This window comes from Oreochromis aureus, linkage group 13 (assembly GCF_013358895.1).
Source record: "Oreochromis aureus strain Israel breed Guangdong linkage group 13, ZZ_aureus, whole genome shotgun sequence".
Classification (NCBI taxonomy): Eukaryota; Metazoa; Chordata; class Actinopteri; order Cichliformes; family Cichlidae; genus Oreochromis; species Oreochromis aureus.
In genome coordinates, this window is record NC_052954.1 from 29,657,157 (window position 1) to 29,675,598 (window position 18,442).

The following is an 18,442-nucleotide window of genomic DNA, read 5'->3' on the forward strand; positions in this document are numbered from 1 at the left end:
CCAGGTCATCAGACCACCCTGTATGGCATCAACAAGCATTCTACATTGAAAGTTATTTAAATGACCTTTTTTCCTCATTCTGACGATCTGTTTGAACAGAGGATCATCTGGACCATGTTCACATGAATGATTGCTCTGAGTGGCTGTATAGGTATTTGCATTAACAAGCAGTTAAACAGGTGTACCTAATGAAGTGAGCAGTGAGCAGAGTTGCATGTTAGAACAATATCTGGCAGTTGTAAAGCAAGAGACCTTATTTTATCTGCCCACTCCATTCAAGAAAATCCCCTAACTGTGAAACAACATAATTAGTGGAGGATTTATGTGTTTGCATATCACAGACTGAATTTAAGATAACTGCAATGAATTCACTGAAATGAAGCCGAATGTCATCACTTTATTTTTTAATCGCAGTTCAGCTGGTTCAAAACAAGAAAATTAACTTGAAAATTTCTGACATTTGGTGTAACGTTTATATCCTCTGGCTGTGCAGTGTTGTTCACCACATTGTTTTAAGTGTCACATGGTATAACCGCTGCTTTAGATATATTGAGGAAAAGAGATGCTGATAAGAGCCTGGAGGAAGCCACGGTGCTTTTGATTCTATCACAAGTTCTCTGAAAAGAAGACACAGCTGCTAGAAAGGGTTTTCATGCTGATTAAAAAACCCCAAGAGAAATTCTTTCCAACATTTTAACCCTTCAGTCATTCTGGGGTCATGAACTGAAGTCGCATGTTGAATCTTAGCCTATTTTTTATTTTGAGCAAAGATGTTCACTTTTACTTTTTGTCTCAGTGCAGGAACTTAACCAGCAGTTTTCCAAAGAGATTCCATAATAAAATGTGTGGAATTATACTTTAAGCTTAAGTCACTTACCAGAGTTTAAGAGAAGCAGAGAGATACATGTCGAGAGAGTGACATGAAGGAATGCAGGACTGGGTCTTTTAGCTATTGTGTCTTAATACAATATGTGACTTCCTTCAGTGCCAGACACCACAAACAAACACATGCACCTATATTTGAGAGTTGAATAGCAGGCAGCGAGGCACCAGGCCCACTTCCTCTGGAGATGTAGAAGGAGGAGAGGGAGCGAGAGGGGGAGAGAGTGAGAGAGAGAGAGAGAGCGGGGGGTATAAACTACAGCTTCACACACATTTCATTTCAGTTCAGATCTCTCTGGACACAAATTGCTCCAAACTGCTGGATTGACTTCTTATTCGCTCCACTGAATCAGCTCGACTCTCTCCATCAATCCGTCTTTGTGTCAGTCTCAACCTGTCTATCCTGAAGTTTTGTCGGGTTCATCAAGTTCACGCTGACATTCAGTGACTGAGGCTGAGCAGGAACACTCACACTCAGAGCTGAGAGTGGCCGTCATTCATCACAGATCATCTGAATACGTGCATCTGTCAACTGTCAAATCTGCTGCTCCTACCTCCTGAGGATCAACTCTGAAGAGGAGGAGTGCCTCACCAACAGGAAGAAAGCATCCATCAGTTTAACTTCAGTGTGCAATCAACAGGCTATCACCGGATTAGAAGTTTCCTTTCTCTGTATCCTAAATCAGGTAAAGTATCTGTATGTGGCAGAGTTTTAGTGCAACATGTTTACAGTACGACTAATGCCTTCATTTTAAGATTAAGATGTTAAATATTCAATTAATATCAAAAGTTTAAGCATCGTTTTCAGTTTTTATGCATTCCAGTGTTAATAATGACCACATCAGTGCTAAAAATGACCACAAAACAGCATTTTCAGACTCCAAAACCTTAAAAAAGATCACAAAGAAGTGCCACAAATAAAAGGTGTGTGTGTGTGTAGAGACAGGGGGAAACCTTTGAGTAAACTGTAAAATAATTAACAAATTAAACTTCAAAATTTAGAGTTTACTTAAGTTTGGAATTTACTTTGTTTCTAAATGAACGCCCCTGATGTTGATGGATGTGGCAGAATTTTATCACGTTGACCTGTTAATACTTTCTATTCAGCTTATTATCGCATTGAAAACATCCTCATGTCTGACCGATGTCAATGATTCATCATTTATTATTGTAAACCAGCTCGAGAAAGAGGGGCCTTTGTATGTGTGTGTGTTTGTGTGTGTGTGTGTCTGTGTGCCCATTATCAAGACAGGATGCAGAACAATACTGACTCCGCATATACACACCCAGTCTCTCTCTCTCACACACACACAAAGAGAAACACACATGCATGCAAAGGTCAAGAGAAAGTCTATACAAGGAAGTAATATTGTTATTAATGATGCTGGGATCACTTGTGAAAGACATGAATGGGAGCACACAGACACACACAACACAGAGACACACACACATGGTTTGTTCGAAGCTTCTGGGCTTTACAAAAACAGGAAGGGATGGGCATTTAATAAATAAGTTGCCAAAAAAGTTGTAATCTGATTTCAAACTTCTTTTTTTTTGGGGCAGATTTTTAAGTTCATCTTTGTTTCTCACCTGAAATTAGTGCTTCTTGCATAACAACACGTCTGAAATAGACTTTTAATATAAGTTTCCAACAAGATCCAAGTCGGAGACATTTGCTCACTGGTTCGAGAAATGACATCAATCAAATGACAGGAGGGTGAGAAATTCGGCATGTAAAGCAGGCCCACTCCACCCATAAATGCTCTTTATTGTTCTCCCTGTTTTGGAAGTTTGTGCCTTAAAGAGGAATTTACAGTCTGTACAGAGTCTGGTACTCATCAGAATCACATTTCGTGTAACATCAGAATCAATAATCCTAATATCTAGGTATGTCGTCATCAGTTACCTTGTCTGTGTTTCATTTTTATTCTCTTGTCATGTATGTATCTACACATACATGTATTTAAATCATAAAGAGAACTGCAAAATCTCCTCAGACTTTTGGTGTTAACAAATCTCTTAAAATTGTGACACAAAATCTCATCCCAGGAAGTCAAACACTACCGCGTATGTTGCAAAAGTCATTTAACAAATAGTGAAATTAATTACTTTCTCAAGTAACTAAGTAATGTACTCTACGTTACATGTTACTTTTAAGAAAAGTAAAAGTAATTTGAAATATATAACCTTTTTTAACCCCAACACACCCACTTGAGCCCCACGTGGGATAAATGTAGGTTTGCTCTGCACCCACACAGCCCCACAGTTCACCCACACCTGCCCACTGGGAGCTCAAACAGGCATGTTTGCTGGGACATTGTTTATGATAAGGAATCACCATAAAGGAATAAATGGCTGTTGAGGAGAAGATTAAATGAGGCTGAGAGAAGGTCACTAATTCAAAACCTCAGTAAAATAGAAGTTAAACTGGTTCTTATTGATATACTGCAAAAGAACTCAAGAAGTGAAAGATATCAGGTCATATTCCAAGGATTTGAGGGTTTTGGTTTTTTGTCTTTAAGGGTAAGTGCCTCTATAACATAGAGACTTGAGTATTTAACAAGCAAAAGATTCTTGGTTCAAGCACAAGAGACATAAAACCTGATGGCTGTGTCAGGTCAGGTGTCTGGTGTGAAAATTTGCAGCATCCATGTGCACACACAGCCTTGCACATTGATGCACATTACGAATAGGGACTGCTTCTGGGCTCCATACCATCTAGTCCAGATGCCTAGCCCCCTACAGGGGCCCCATGCAGGTCTGCCCACACTGGCCCCAAGGGGGCATGTTTGCTGGGAAGGAAGATTTGTATTCATACTGGTACAGACACAACCAAACATAGGAACAGACTGTGTGTGTGTGTGTGTGTGTGTGTGTGTGTGTGTGTGTGTGTGTGTGTGTGTGTGTGTGTGTGTGTGTGTGTGTGTGCGTGTGTGGTAGCAGTGTTTACAGTAGATCTCTAGTTTTCCTTCCCCAGCGATAGGCGGAGGGGGAGTGTGGGAACAGAGAGTGAAGCTAAACTGAGCCATGGGCACAGACATTTTTATTAATGGGGTCATGACCGGGCTGGAGAGAGGCTCAGAGGGTCAAGATAATAGAAGAACACACATTCACACACACACACACACACACACACACACACACACACACACACACACACACACATACACAGCCGTGTTTTTATATCTTAGTGGGGACATATAATTGACATAATGATTTCCCTAGCTGCTTACCCTGACCATAACCATCAAAAATGAATGGCTAACCCTAACCCTTTGCCTAAACTCAACCATTACCTAATTGTAACCCTGACAACAAAACCACATTTTGAGTCTCAAAAATGCCTTCAAACTCCTGGGGACGGGCATTTTGTAGCCATAACAGCTGTTGGTCCCACAAGTACAGTGACATTCCAATTTTTGGTCCCGACAAAGATATGTAAACATGGTATACACACACACACACACACACACATGCACACACACACACAGCAACATGCAGTCTATTCCTCAATGGTTTATCCACTCATCAACTAAAGTTTTTTTGAGCAAGAGCATGGAAAAAAGATAATAATTGCACCAAATTTGGAATTTTAGAAGGTGCACTAATGCTCCATGAATAGAAAAGGGGAAGCACACACAGTGAGATATTTTACGTATCACAGTTTGCCCAATCCCCAAATGAAAGAAAATAAGAATAACACCAGCTTTTTCTCCCCAACCAACCATAAAACATTGTGCATTAAAGGCAGCGTGCATACAGCATAATCACTGTAGCTGGAGAATATCTCTAAATGTTTTGTGGTTAATCATCAATTCATGAGAAGTGCAAAATAATATCATACAAAGGTATAAAACTTTTTTTTAAAGATTGCTCCAAGTTATTCTTGACATTTGTGTTTAATTCAGCCCACTCTGATCATAACCTGCCGTACATACATGACACAATCTTCCACTGAAAAATTTCAAAAGTCTTTTGGCTCTCCAGATTAAAACACTACAAAGGGATGTTCTATTCTCAGTATTTCTCCTGGATGAATTATTTTAGTTGAAATATTTTGAAAAATATTTTAAATCTGCTGTATATACAGAATAAGGAAATGCATGGATATATTGAATATAACACTGTTATACTATAATATAAGCCATTATATGACATTCAATTATGTGTTTCACGTTTCTTCATATTCATAGCCCTAAAATCTATTTATCAACAAGTTGAAATGTTTTTTTAAAGGAAGATTAAAAAATTGTGCCAAACAAATGTTAACAGTTGATGTTTATTTAATAAATTTTCATGCTTTTTTCTAAGCTAAAGACATTTTCTCACTTGTACATTCCCTGCTTTTGTTGAAAACCATTCTAATAAAGTAATAAAAAAAAGAAGCTACATCTCCATAAAAGGAAGTTCTAAAATCTATTGAAAACATAAAATTCTGTCTGATTCAGGGAGGATTACTCTTGGTACCTCATAGATTTTTATTAAACTTTGTTATAAAATTAGTTTGTAAGATGTCCCTGAATGCATCATGTGACCCACCTGTTACTCATGCAAACCTTCCCATGCTCCTTGTTGGTCTGTTCAGGTGGATATTGCCCAGCTCAAAGTTTAGCAGTGAGTAAGGAATCTGAGTTGTAATCAGTCATGGCAGACTGGAGCCTACTGGGAAACTTCCTGGAGGAAGTACAGGAGCACTCTACCTCTGTCGGCAAGGTAACATGCAAACACAGACATGTATATGTACACACAAATTGCATACTAACACACAAGACTGGTCCGACATCCTCTGCTCATGACAGACAAACATATACACTCAAAATAGAACATTCATGTATTTCTAAATCATCCTGTTTATTTTGTGTATCCCGACTCGTGGTTTGTGGTTTATGTTTCAGAGTCTTGTAACACTAGAATGAAACATCATACAAACATCTGTTAGTTTAACCATTCGAAACTCAACTCAACAAGTCTTAAAAGAAACCAGAATCAAATAACTTCACTTTCAGAGATTTTATGGAACTAATGTTACTTACAACTGTAACGATAGTAGTAACCTCTGGTTTTCAATGCATGTCCATTGTTGTAAAATGTGTGCATGTACTCTGTGCATCTTCTTCCTTCAGAGAAGCTAAGTAGTAGTAGTCCTCAAAGTAAGTTGTTTACAGAACTGTTGGCAAAGCTTAGGAATCCAGGAGCACAATTTATAAACCAAGATAACAAATTTAGACATGGCACAAGGTCAAGAGGACTGGAATTCATGTTCTTTGTGGAACTGTTTCTTTTAAATCTTCCTTTCACTCGCTTGGTTAGGTTTAGGAAATGATGATGCTCTTGGTTTAAAACCCCCCCCAATAAACATTACATATCATTAAACTTGTGAGAAGGCTCAGTTTTCTAGTTTAGATTCTTTCTTATATAACTAATTGTAATGGTCAATTCAATCAGTCAGCAGTGTGTGTACTTTTTCTAAGGCATTTTTAAATCTGTTTAGAAGTACTACAAAGATAACCAGCTCCTAAAGTATGTAATAACTTTAGTTCAGGGTGGCCATGAAGTCAGTACTGGCAGACCAGCTATTCTCACTGCCAGCCAGCTGATGGCTCAGTTAAGGCATCCAATTGGCAAACCTCATACAGTGAAAACTATTTAAATGCCACTTTGCAATCCAGCTAAACCCCAAGTCCTCCTTTCATGGTGCGCCCGACCTAATCACTGACCTATTGTTCTCACTGCTCTGTGCAGGGTCTTGCTGTTGCTCTCCCTGCCTTTCCATGGATGGAGGTGGAAATGAGTTCCCATAACATAAATATACTGCCAAACACAAATAACTGTAGTTGAAAATAACAATTTTCATTCATTATAGTGGCCCTCCCCTCTGGGCTGGAGTAACCTTTAAGAGCTGTTTATACCTTTATTGTTTTAAAAAGGGTTAAAATGGGAATGTCCACAGTTTAGACTTTGATTAAAGGATATTTTATCGAAGCAATTAAGCAGAAACAAATAATTATAGTAACACTTAAATTACACTTATCCAGTTAACCTACTCTGAGCTAATGCTGATTTTGTTCTAATCTTTGGAAGAAGAAGAAGAAGACTGGAGGTCATAATTGCTTCATGTTTTTTCTCCACAGGTGTGGCTGACCATCCTGTTTATCTTCCGAATCCTTGTCCTCGGGACAGCAGCTGAGTCATCGTGGGGAGATGAACAGGAAGATTTTAACTGTGACACTGAACAGCCAGGCTGTGAGAACGTCTGTTATGATCGAGCCTTCCCCATAGCACACATACGATACTGGGTAATGCATTGACAGTCAAAGATTATCTTTTTGTTTTAACCAGCTGAAATCAAAGATCATAAAGAAGTCAGCCAATCCATCTTAAAGCTTAACATTATATTAGAAATATATTAGAGTTACTCTATCACATCAACCAAAAGAAGTTCTTTATACCTGTTGATGATTTTTAAACATTTTCTAAAACTGTGAACACAATGTGAACTCTAATTAGACAGTTGAAATGTATCTGTGTCTGTACATCCCTGTTCATTCATCAAACATTTCAGGCTACAGTATCTGCAGTCGTTGAAGAAAAAGAAGCGTTTTAATTTTAAAATCTATCATGCGTTAAGATTGGTTTGCCACCTTCCTTGCAGCTATTTACTTCCATTTATTTCAGTGCAGTGTGAAAAATAAATTGCAGTCACTTGATGTCCTCAAGGGATTAATTATAGTGAAATTTTTCCATTTTATACAGGCTATTCAATGAGATTATCTATGCTTGCAGCCGAGAGCAAGGGCTGCTTCAAAAATGCTTCCTTGCAAATGAATTCAAGGAAACTCCAACTCTTGCCAGTGGTAACCTGCAGCCCCCCCCCCCCAACAACAGTTCAGATCAAACAATGCAACTCTTATCAAAATCTCTGCTGGCAGGTCCAATGCTCCATTCAAAGAAGAACTTTCACAACAATTCCCACATGAGCCTTTTCAGTCTTAATTCATGATTATGCTTCTGTAATCTACGTCCTAACTTGTGCTGTAACCGGAAACTCATTTTACCCCCAGCCGTAATCTTGTACGTAACCTGACATGCACCTCGCAAGAAATGTGGCAACACTTTGGGTTGAGGCATACCATAAAGACTTGAATGGTAAGAAAGGTTGCGTTTCCAATTACAACGTAGGTTAGGACATAGATTTCCAGGTCTATCAAGCTTAAGTCTTTGCATTCTACTGTATTAGTCTGATCTAAATTTAACAGATTCCTAGAAAATGAATAATCTTCAATGGTGGAAGTCAAACTCTTGCAGATATCAGATTAGTGAGTTAATCTTTTAATTTTGAGTCACTAACCTTTATATAAACCAAACAAATAAATGTTCAAGTAATATATGTTCAAGCAGGCTGCAAAGTCTGCAGTGGCAGCTGCTCCAATTTGTCCCCCTGAGTACAAACTAATACTCAGGACTGAGCCATAGCTTCAGTTCAAAAGCCCTCTTTATAAAGGAGAGAGCCACCTGTTGCTGTTCAAGCGCTTGACTGCTAGTTGAGTCATTCTGTCAAAGACTGCAGGAAAATAGGATCCAAATGCGTTCTCCAAATGAGACGGGCTTGAAGTGAGCAAAAACCTTTACTGTGGCCGATAATAACACAGAATATAATATAACAAAGTCCAGAAACACAGCAGACAACAGAAGGGAACACACTAGAAACTATATAGACATGGGGGACATGGAAAATGGGTAAAAAGAGACAGCTGAAATGAATCAGGATGACGAGACACAAGGAAGTAAAATAAAAAAGCAAGGAACAAGCAACAAGAGATTATCAGTTAAAACCAGAAGTAACTTACTAAACACAGAGACAAGCACCTAAGCACAATGCTAAGGGGAAGAAAGAGAGAAACAAAGAACTAAGACACTAAGAAACATGGCAATCAATTATAATGCAGAACCAATTACAACATCAAATATGACTCTAAAGTCCATGAAAACATATAACTGGGCTAATGGCCCAGAACAATGACACATCTCCGTTTCATACTTTCAATCACTGATGCCTGATCTGCTCTGTATGAGAGTGTCGTTGTTTCTCTCCCACCTAAAGTGTTTAAAGTATAAACACAGAAAAGTGGTGAAGTCCTGGACAGAGCCATACTGAGAAATATCTCATACTGCTACAGATGAAAATAACTTTGTGTTACTTTTGATTATAAATCTTATTCATGTCCTTCCAGGTGCTCCAAATTGTGTTTGTATCCACTCCCAGTCTGATCTACATGGGTCACGCTATGCACACTGTCCGCAGAGAGGAGAAAAGAAGGAACAGGGAAGAGGAGGGAAGAGAGGAGGGAGGGGGCGAAGAAGACCCGGGAGGAGGTGAAGGAGGAGGTGGAGAGAAACAAGAGAGGAAAGGGGAAGAAGATGGAAATGAAAAAAACGAAAGTCACTCAGCAGGTCGAATTCGCCTGAGGGGAGCGCTGCTGCAGACATACGTTCTGAGTATACTGTTACGCAGCATCATGGAGGTAAATTTCCCCCATTTCTGCCTTTAACTTAAACATAACTTGATAGCAGGTCAAGATTTCAAATCTGTCTAGTTCAAGCTCACGTCTGTCCTCCAAAGGCTGTAGGTGGGTCTGAAATGCCAAGAGAAGTAAAGTAATGAAAAATTGTTTTGCAGAGTTTGGATCGAATTACTCATGGAAGTTTAAGATTTGTAAACATTAAAGGACTTGTATTGATATTGTGCCAAAAACTTGATGTCTACCTGTAAAAAAACAACCAAAAACCCCTGTCCCTCCATCCAGGTGGTGTTTCTGTGTCTTCAGTACTTCCTGTATGGAATCTTTCTCAATCCTCTGTACGTCTGCAAGGTAAAAATCAGACATTATTTTGATTTCACTCTATGCTATTAACCACAGTATTTGGGCCTATAACAGTAATTCTCTTGTTCCTTTGCTCTTTTAGGCATGGCCATGTCCACATCCAGTTAACTGCTATGTCTCCAGACCTACAGAAAAAAATGTCTTTATAGTGTTCATGTTGGTCGTGTCAGCTGTCTCTCTGGTCCTCAGTGTGCTTGAACTACATCACCTGGCATGGAAACATTGTTGCAGGTCAGAAATTCAATGCAGAATTTTTTCAGTTAAAAAATCCATGATAGTGGTTTGTGGTACTGTCAACAGATTGACAATATTCTTTTGAACTGTTTCAGTTTGTACTTTTTGATGATAACTTTTTAATTTGAAGTAAATAAGTCAGCATAATAAAAATTGTTGCTCTATTCTTAATTGTTTGAAGTTACTCAATGATTTTCATGTTCATTTCCTATTTAAGAATCTTAAACAACTTACATAGATGTTATGCATGACCTATATCTCTAACTCCCCTCAGGTTTTACACAGATTTCTAGTCATGTATTGTTTGGTTGATTTCAGCTCCCCACCAGGCAGCTATTTTTAGTGTAAAAGCTTTATAAAATGTTATAAATCTTATTCTATTTACTTTGAGATAGCAAGTAGATAAAGTTAAAGTTACTAAGACCTATCTTAGCATTTAGTTGTTAAAAAGTGAAAATTTGTTGCCAGTTTGTACAGACAATAATAGAGCTAAATGATGTAGCAGTTTATTTCATATCAGGTACAACTGTGTTAATCTATTGCTTTGTGACCCCCAAGTGGCCAGAAAAAAAAAGCAGGTTTAACTAGACCAGATTCAATGTGGTAATAATATCCCAATATGGTACTAGACACAGGTTATTCTCCTGTATTCTGTCTAAACTTGATTAAAGAAAGAGATAAAGATAATGATTGTTGATGATTCAGATGTTTGGTCAACAGTGAGACGTATTCATATGGATTTTAAAGTCTTGCAAAAGTAAACAATATGCCTTTCTCACGAAATTACATTTCCCTCGAGAGATTCCAATAACTATTTTAAGTCTTCAGTGATTCAGATTTACTTCCTGGAATTTACCATTAGAACAAATGGAATGAGGAAAACAGGGATTGCTTTCCACTTTGTAGTAGTGAATTCTTAAAGAAGTGTTCACAGCGGGCAGGAGGTATGTTGTGGTTGGCAGCAAAACTTGAAATCTTACATTTTCCCACCGGTTCACTCTGTTTATTGCAGGCGATTCTTGTGCTCCGCAAAAGTCAACAAAGCAGCCAACACCTCTCTGAGCCGACAGCTCTCTTTGTCTCCTCCACCACCATCAACGCCACCTCCAGATTTCAACCAGTGTGTAACTGGCTCCACGCACTTCCTACCCCTCCCCTTCCCCAACCACCGACTAGCAAACCAACAAAACTCTGAAAACATGGCTACCGAGCAGAACAAAATGGCAGCCGCTGTGGAAGAGGTAAACTTCCTCCAAATGAGCTGCTATTCTCATGGATGGCAAAAGACCAATGATGGTCAGATCCAAGATGGGAGATACCTGAGACCCGATGCTAACTGCTATACCCCCGAGAGCAGGGACGTTGGCTGTGTTCAGATCCAAAATGGTGGCCCAGACGTGCTGCTGCATAAGGACAAGCGAAGATACAGCAAAGCCAGCGGAACGAGCAGCCGAACTAGAGCAGATGACCTCGCAGTTTAGAAAAAAAATAAAATATGAAATAATAGATTTACAAACGTGCTGAAAAAAAACACACATGCATAAAAGGCAACCTAAAGCTGAATAAGTCCGTCCACCTTAGCTTTCATGACATGATTCATTTTACCTAAGGAATCGTGTAAATGATGACTAATTCCTTTCATCTTCTTCCTTCCAACATTATACGGCTCCTAATGACTTAAACGATGGTCATTACCAACATCTGAGTAAATGCATTGCACTAGGGATTGAACAACTGGGCAGCAATGTCTGGAGTTGCGGTGCTACACAGTTTGCTAAATCCATCAAGAATAACTGGATTGTGGCTTCTTCTTGAACTTAAACAAACATGCACCTGAAGCTTGCACTGTTTATATGCTGAGACTTAAGTCACCAAAAAGGCCATAAAAGGTGAACAAAACAGAGTTTGGGTGACACCATTGAGGGAGTCCGGACTGTATAGCATAGACGTCTCATTCTTTTCTTTATTTACTGGTGTGACTCAGTTGGGCACAAATTAATTCATGACTTTAGTCACAAGCATGCTGATAAAGCCTTTTTTGAGAACAGCAGCAGTGACTGTAACTGTAAACTTTAAAAACACGCTCTTTTTGATGTTTATCTCCTGACAGTCACAGCTGTCTTAATAGTACTAATGTGTTTCAGGACCTTAAAAGGCCCAAACTGAAAAGCTAAAAAATGCACTAAAATCCTGACTGTGACGTATTTGTTTTATTTCAAAGCCAAAATATAGAAAAAGGCATGAGGAAGAGGCATGAGGCACATTCACTTAAAGCTTTATCTTTAACATCATGTAAAGGCAAACACCTCTTAAATATATATTTTTCTGAGATTTTACTCCCCAAATTTGTAGCCAATCATTGATGATAAACCTAACATAGAGATGAAAATTTCCTCTAATCCTAGTGCACTGAGTCTTTACCTGCTTGCCAGGTATTTCACTTAAACTTATAACAAAATTACACTTTGTTGATTTCACTGTTACTTCTTCATATGTATTTTGCAGAAATGTTTGTTCTAGCTTACCTGCTCTATAATCAGTTGAATTTACTTCTTACTAGGTGTCATTTGAATTAAATGAGACATTAAAACAATACATTTACACTTCAGTATCAAAAAAATATTGCATGAACAGTGTTTATTCATAGTTCTTGCTGGTTTGCAGTCCTTGAGTCTTCACAGGAAATGAAAAATTGAGCCTTGTGTCTTTGGAAGTACCAGCACTGGACACACTGGGGACTTCTATGTTAGCTGTAGACTGACCTACACTCTGTGGTTTATTGGCTGGACTTATGACTGACTTGTTTAACATTTTGCACTGAAAATTTACAATGTGATTTTGTGAAACTGCTTAAAAAGGTTTTGCTAAATTTTATTCACGAGTCTGTCCTGTTTGTGGCCTGTTTGAACTGCACTGTCTGTCTTCAGCCACATTTGATACCGTGTAGATTATCTTTTCACACCAGCATGTCTTTTATCATTTCTTCTCAAAGATTTCTTGCATTTCCTAAAATGACAGTCTGGATGATACTGATGGGTTTCTAGTACATTATATTATGGTCATTTTAGCTATGAGCACACCTAGAATAAAGCATGGGACTACTACAATGTCTAGCATAATGTATATGATGTGTTTTGTTTCAAATTGTTCATAATGTCAATGGACACAACAAAAAAAAGGTTGGGTATTAAGCAGTGACCAATGCTGTTAATGACAATTTAAATTTGTTTTATATTTATTATTCCACTTGAATAATGTGAATGCTTTATACATTTTGAAAATAAACGTTAAATATGCAAACCATTAGAGTTTGTGCTTGGAACCACAATAGCCAGAAACTGTTCGTGTTCATGCAGCAACTATGTGGACTCTGTAGTTCTGCAGGATATTGTGTGGAAAGTTAAGATCTGTTTGCTACAAAGCATCATAGACTGTATATACAGGACACACATGAAGCTTTCAGTCAGGATTGCATTTTGCAGCCTCAGAGTCTTTGAAGACTCAGACTTGCTTGACATGTTGATTTTTTTTTTTTTTTTTACAGCCATAGTCGGCCATATTTGGAGCTGGGAACATACTGCATTCATAAACTGTACTAGGGCAACACGAAGACAGCGATATCTGCTGATTAGTGCTGAAATTAGAATTTCACAGAATCTGAAGCACACACTTTTATCCCTCACAGCAGGCCATATTATTTGTCAGGTAATTCCATTGCATCTGCAAACATGCTAACAAAAGCCACATTTAAAAATTTAAGCCTTAAAAAAAATCAATGTTGTGAGATGTAAAAGAAATCCAAGAAAGAAGGAGTTCTACATAGAGTGGCGGCAGTAAATATGTTGTTTTTTGTTAATGTAAATTTGGTTATTTTAACATTGGCGATTTATTCATTTTTGGAGTCAGTCTCAAATAGACATTTAAGGAACTGGAGTTATTGGTACTTCCAGACAAGAAGGTTGATGTTTGTTCAGTATCTCAAGTAACACATCGCCATACATTTGCTGAGCTTCTGTAATAAAATTTAAATCTGCAGACAAGCAGAAAGAACAGAGTCATCAGAGCACGAAGGATGCTTCTGTTGTGTTGTTACTATGCAGGAAAAGTTAAAAGTATAAATACACAAGAAAAAGTACTTTTATATAGGGCTGCTCAATTAATCGAATTTTAATCTCGATTACGATCTGGGTTTTCAACGATCATTAAAGATGACTGAGCCGATTATTAGCACCTCCCTCGTGCTTTACTCTCGCGCTGCTCCGTGTGGCAAATCGAGCGCACCTCTCTGCTTTTCGAACACGCGTCACAAGAGGACCCGAGGGAAGCTCGGAAAGCTAAGCAGAAGTTATTTGGAGAGGAGAGGATAATGGCTGCTGAAGAAAGAATGCCGCTGGTTGAAAAGAGAGGTAAAACGACTTCAGTGGTGTGGAAACCAATGTTCCCTCTAAGCCGCGCACGTGCGCAATTGCGCACTGCTGGCACGGTCTCTGCGCACAAAAAAAATCTAACCTGAATTGAAATTAAAATTAAAGCTTTAACAATTCTGTGTTTTGCAGTGTTAGTCAGTAAGTGACTGGCTGCTCCTGTATGGGATTAGAACGATGCCGCCTTATCCTATAGTCCAGCCAATAATGCGATTCACATTCGTATATACGCAGCCAATCAACGTCGCTGACAGGCTATGACAGCGTCCTTATGTGCCGACACCGGTGTTTTAGCTAGCAAAGCGGCGTGGCTGATGTGCAGTGAAGCCACATTAATGACAACGTGTCCAACCATTGGAGATGTGAGCAGGACAGACGGAACAATTGACGGAAAAAGTGTGGACTTTATACCAGTTTTTCATGTACTTACTTTGAGGACTAGCAGCCCTACTTTTATAGTATCTAATATTATACTCAGACTAGTCTATGTGTTTGAATGAATGGAAATGGTTTATAACTGTAACTGCACTTAATGCCGCTGAGTTCACACAAATTGATAATATGTGCACACAGTTTGCTTGGTAGAGAAATGGCCAGTCATTATGACAGTGTAATCTATCTGCCATCATTATGGCACATGTTTTCACTTTGGGCCAGCTGACAGAACAGTAACGATGGACAAAACAGGCATCAAGATACATGAGAAATGCTAGATAGTTTAAGGAAGGGGCACTTTTATAAATTTGTCCTGATTCCCATGGCCAACTTCCAGCATGGACAGGAGCTGATTGGAGAATTCCCATTAAGGTCATCTGGGGTCCAGGAATGTTTGGGAACTGCAAAAAAGAAGAGCTTCATGTTTTCTTTTCCCCTCTCTTCTTTTGTCCCATCTGTGGCAGCCATGTTTGCGCTGTGATAAGTTGTTTATCTTCAAGATATCAAGGCTCAACTTATTATTTAAATATTAGATAAATATATGTCTTTATTAACAGTATTAATAATAATCATATAAAAAATAAAGACCAATCAAATAAACATATAACCACACCAAAGGTAGAAGTGAAAGTAGATTCATCCATTAATTCTCTGTCCTCATCGTGGGGGCAGCAGTCAAAGCAGAGCTGCCCAGCCCCCCCCCCTCCCCAGCAACCTCTTCTAGTTCTAGAGGGGGCACTAATTCCATATTAAGTCCATCAAGAGATGTAATCTTTCCAGTGCGCCCTAGGTCTTCCTCAGAGTCTCCTTCCAGTAGAACGTGTCCAAAAGGTCTCACCCAGGAGACATCCTAGTCAGATGCCAAAATTACTTTAACTGGCTTGTTTTAAGGTTGTAGGAGCTTTTACCCATACCATTAAAAAAAATACATATGTCATATCTGTAATTGGGTGGAAGAAGTCAGAAGTCAGCTTAACTCAAACCTTGGGACTATTGCAACAGACTGAAAAATATACAAAATTTCACAAATTGTTGTCTCAGTAACCACAGTATTTTGGGCTGTTGTCAAAGGACATAAGACTTCCTTTATGGGAGTGTAGCTCAGAGAGGGAAGGACTGGAAACTCTAAAGGGACAGCATCCCCATGTGGTGAAACAGGGTATTTCTTATCAGTGGTAAAATAATAAGCAAATCTTGAATTTTGAAAAAAGAAAAGAATAGAGTTTAGGGGAGGAAAAGATCAGATAAATACTGGGGAGCAAGAGCCTGTAGAGATATTAAGGTGAGGAGAAGGATTTTATAGAGTTGCAGAACTTGACTGGGAGCCAGTAGAGGTACATAAGGATGGGGGTGATAGGACTGCAGGTAAGAACTGAGCATTTGAGTTCTGAACATACTTGAGCATGTTCAAACTGCCTAGCATATGCATATCACATTTATCATAACAATCTTAGGTCCTGAAGATGTTTTTCACAATGTCTGAAATTTGAGCCTGGAACACAAAGAATTGTATTTTTGACACTTGGAGTGGCGGCGGTTTTTAATAGAGTGTGATTCTTTTTTTGTTTGTTTGTTTTTTCTTCGTTATTTCAATGAATTTAGTAATGTTAAAAATGTTGCCTTTGTAAAATATTCTAAAATCCTTATGGAAAGAAATGAAGTGATTCTGAAAGGGTAAGGTGGGAGACTGGCTGATTTTTCATGGAATGACCCCCTCATGACAATAATGTACTTGTTAGACACAAAGTTTGGTACATGACAAAGTTTTCATAGAGTTCATGTAAAGTTGTCTGTGTGGTCACAGCATCTTAGTTTCCAAACACAGGATGTGGAACTGGAGAAGTGCTTGCGAAAATGAATCCCATAAAATGGGATGAAATCATGATGCTGTGTCATATGCCTTTGGCATCTCCAAATGTCCCCCAAGGTATCCTTAGGCATCTCATCCCAGATAAACAAGCAGAGAAAAATTGCAGCAAAGAAATATTATAGGTCAAGAGATAATATGCCTCATTTACTGACAGTACATTAGCACAAATCTGTGCATAAATGATGTGTACAATCATTTCACAGAAAAAATTCTGATTTATCAATATTTTGCAACTGAATTTGTTCATAGTTTAAGAACAAAAATCTCAAAAAAGTCCCTCAGATCCGGCGTATGGACATATCACAGCCTGGCTGCCTTTTTTAGAAGTCTATAAAATTATAATTTGGTCACTGATTAAGGTTAGACACCAAAAGCTACTTTGTTTTTGTTTAACGTTTGACCCATTTCAGTGTTAGCCTTGCAAATTTACCTGAGGTGTACACACAATTCTTCACACAAGTTATAAGGGACCAAGCAGCCAAGGACATACAGCCACAGGTATAATCTTCAAAAATGGGTTTTTTATACTCCAAAAAGGGCAAAAAAAATTTTAAAAAATCAAAATGACAAAAACAAGTCAAAAACAAACTATTTTAAGAAACAAGTGGGCTAATAAAGGAAGCCAAATTAACAAAGTTCTACTCAAAAACCACTTAACAAAACATAACTCAGAAAACTGACCTGCCCAAATGAAAGACAGCTCCAGTTATATAGCAAGCGAATGAACCATTGTATACACCAAAGTTGAAAACCACAGAGATAATAGCTAACCATCTGTTGTGACCACGCAGGTCACAACAGATGGTTAAGTCCATTTTATTGGCCTCTGCATTTAAACCAGCTACACCCTCAGCCTCCTCTTTCACCCAAATGAGCAAGGACTGGAGCAGCAGCCAGGTCAAAAAGAACAGAAAAAAATGAAGATAGCATATACCCATTGATAGGTTTGTAGCTTAAACCTATTCGCTGGAACGTTGAAGGCAATGTGATTACACAGCAAGCAAGACACGAGTAGGCAACATTCTTTATGTTTCACGTGCACGGGAGAGAACTGGACAGGCGCCGTTCCTTCGCTTGACCCCAGTTGCTCTCGTCCGTTCCCCCGAAACACTGCTCTTTTATTGTGGTTACATGAATATGCATAGGTTCATTAACATATGACCTCTTATATAGGTATGCATGTGAACAAAGAATACCCTGTGTGTGTGTGTGTGTGTGTGTATCTGTGTGTGTATGGGGTCAAGATGTAACCCCAGGAAGACTCCCCAAAGCTGGTGCCAGGAGTCTAGCGGTACATCTGAACAAAAGGCTCTTAGACTCAAACAGATATACGTGTGTTTGCTATACCATATATCAGCAAGAGAAGATACGACCTCTCCTAGGAGGTGTGTGATCTATGCCAGAACACTCTGAAGAGGAGTGAACGCACTCCCCTCTTCATGCTACACAGAGTTGTTACAGACCTCCTAGGATGAGACATTCTTTCAATCTACAAATGATTATATACTTCTAAGCATATATGAGTAAATATTTCTAAGCATAAATGACAATCACAATACAAATCTAACACCCATATTATCATAACAAACAATACAAAACAGATTCTTTACCATCATTTGGACTATAGCTTGCTGCTGTCATGTATTACAAACTAACTCAAAATTTTGAATTGGCTAACTTATAATCACTAAACCTTTACAGCACAATGTAAAAAT

The 18,442-nt window shown here is 38.6% G+C and overlaps 1 protein-coding gene across 1 annotated transcript; it reads left to right on the top strand.

The window, feature by feature from the left end:
* The first annotated feature begins 1,181 nt into the window (after positions 1–1,181).
* LOC116323562 (gap junction alpha-5 protein-like) lies at positions 1,182–13,298 on the top strand. Its single transcript, XM_031743919.2, has 7 exons — positions 1,182–1,568; positions 5,468–5,595; positions 7,014–7,178; positions 9,114–9,404; positions 9,687–9,752; positions 9,847–9,995; positions 11,011–13,298. The coding sequence occupies exons 2-7, from the start codon at positions 5,527–5,529 to the stop codon at positions 11,477–11,479; spliced, it is 1,209 nt and encodes a 402-aa protein (XP_031599779.1). The 5' UTR covers positions 1,182–1,568; positions 5,468–5,526; the 3' UTR covers positions 11,480–13,298.
* The last annotated feature ends 5,144 nt before the right edge of the window (positions 13,299–18,442 follow it).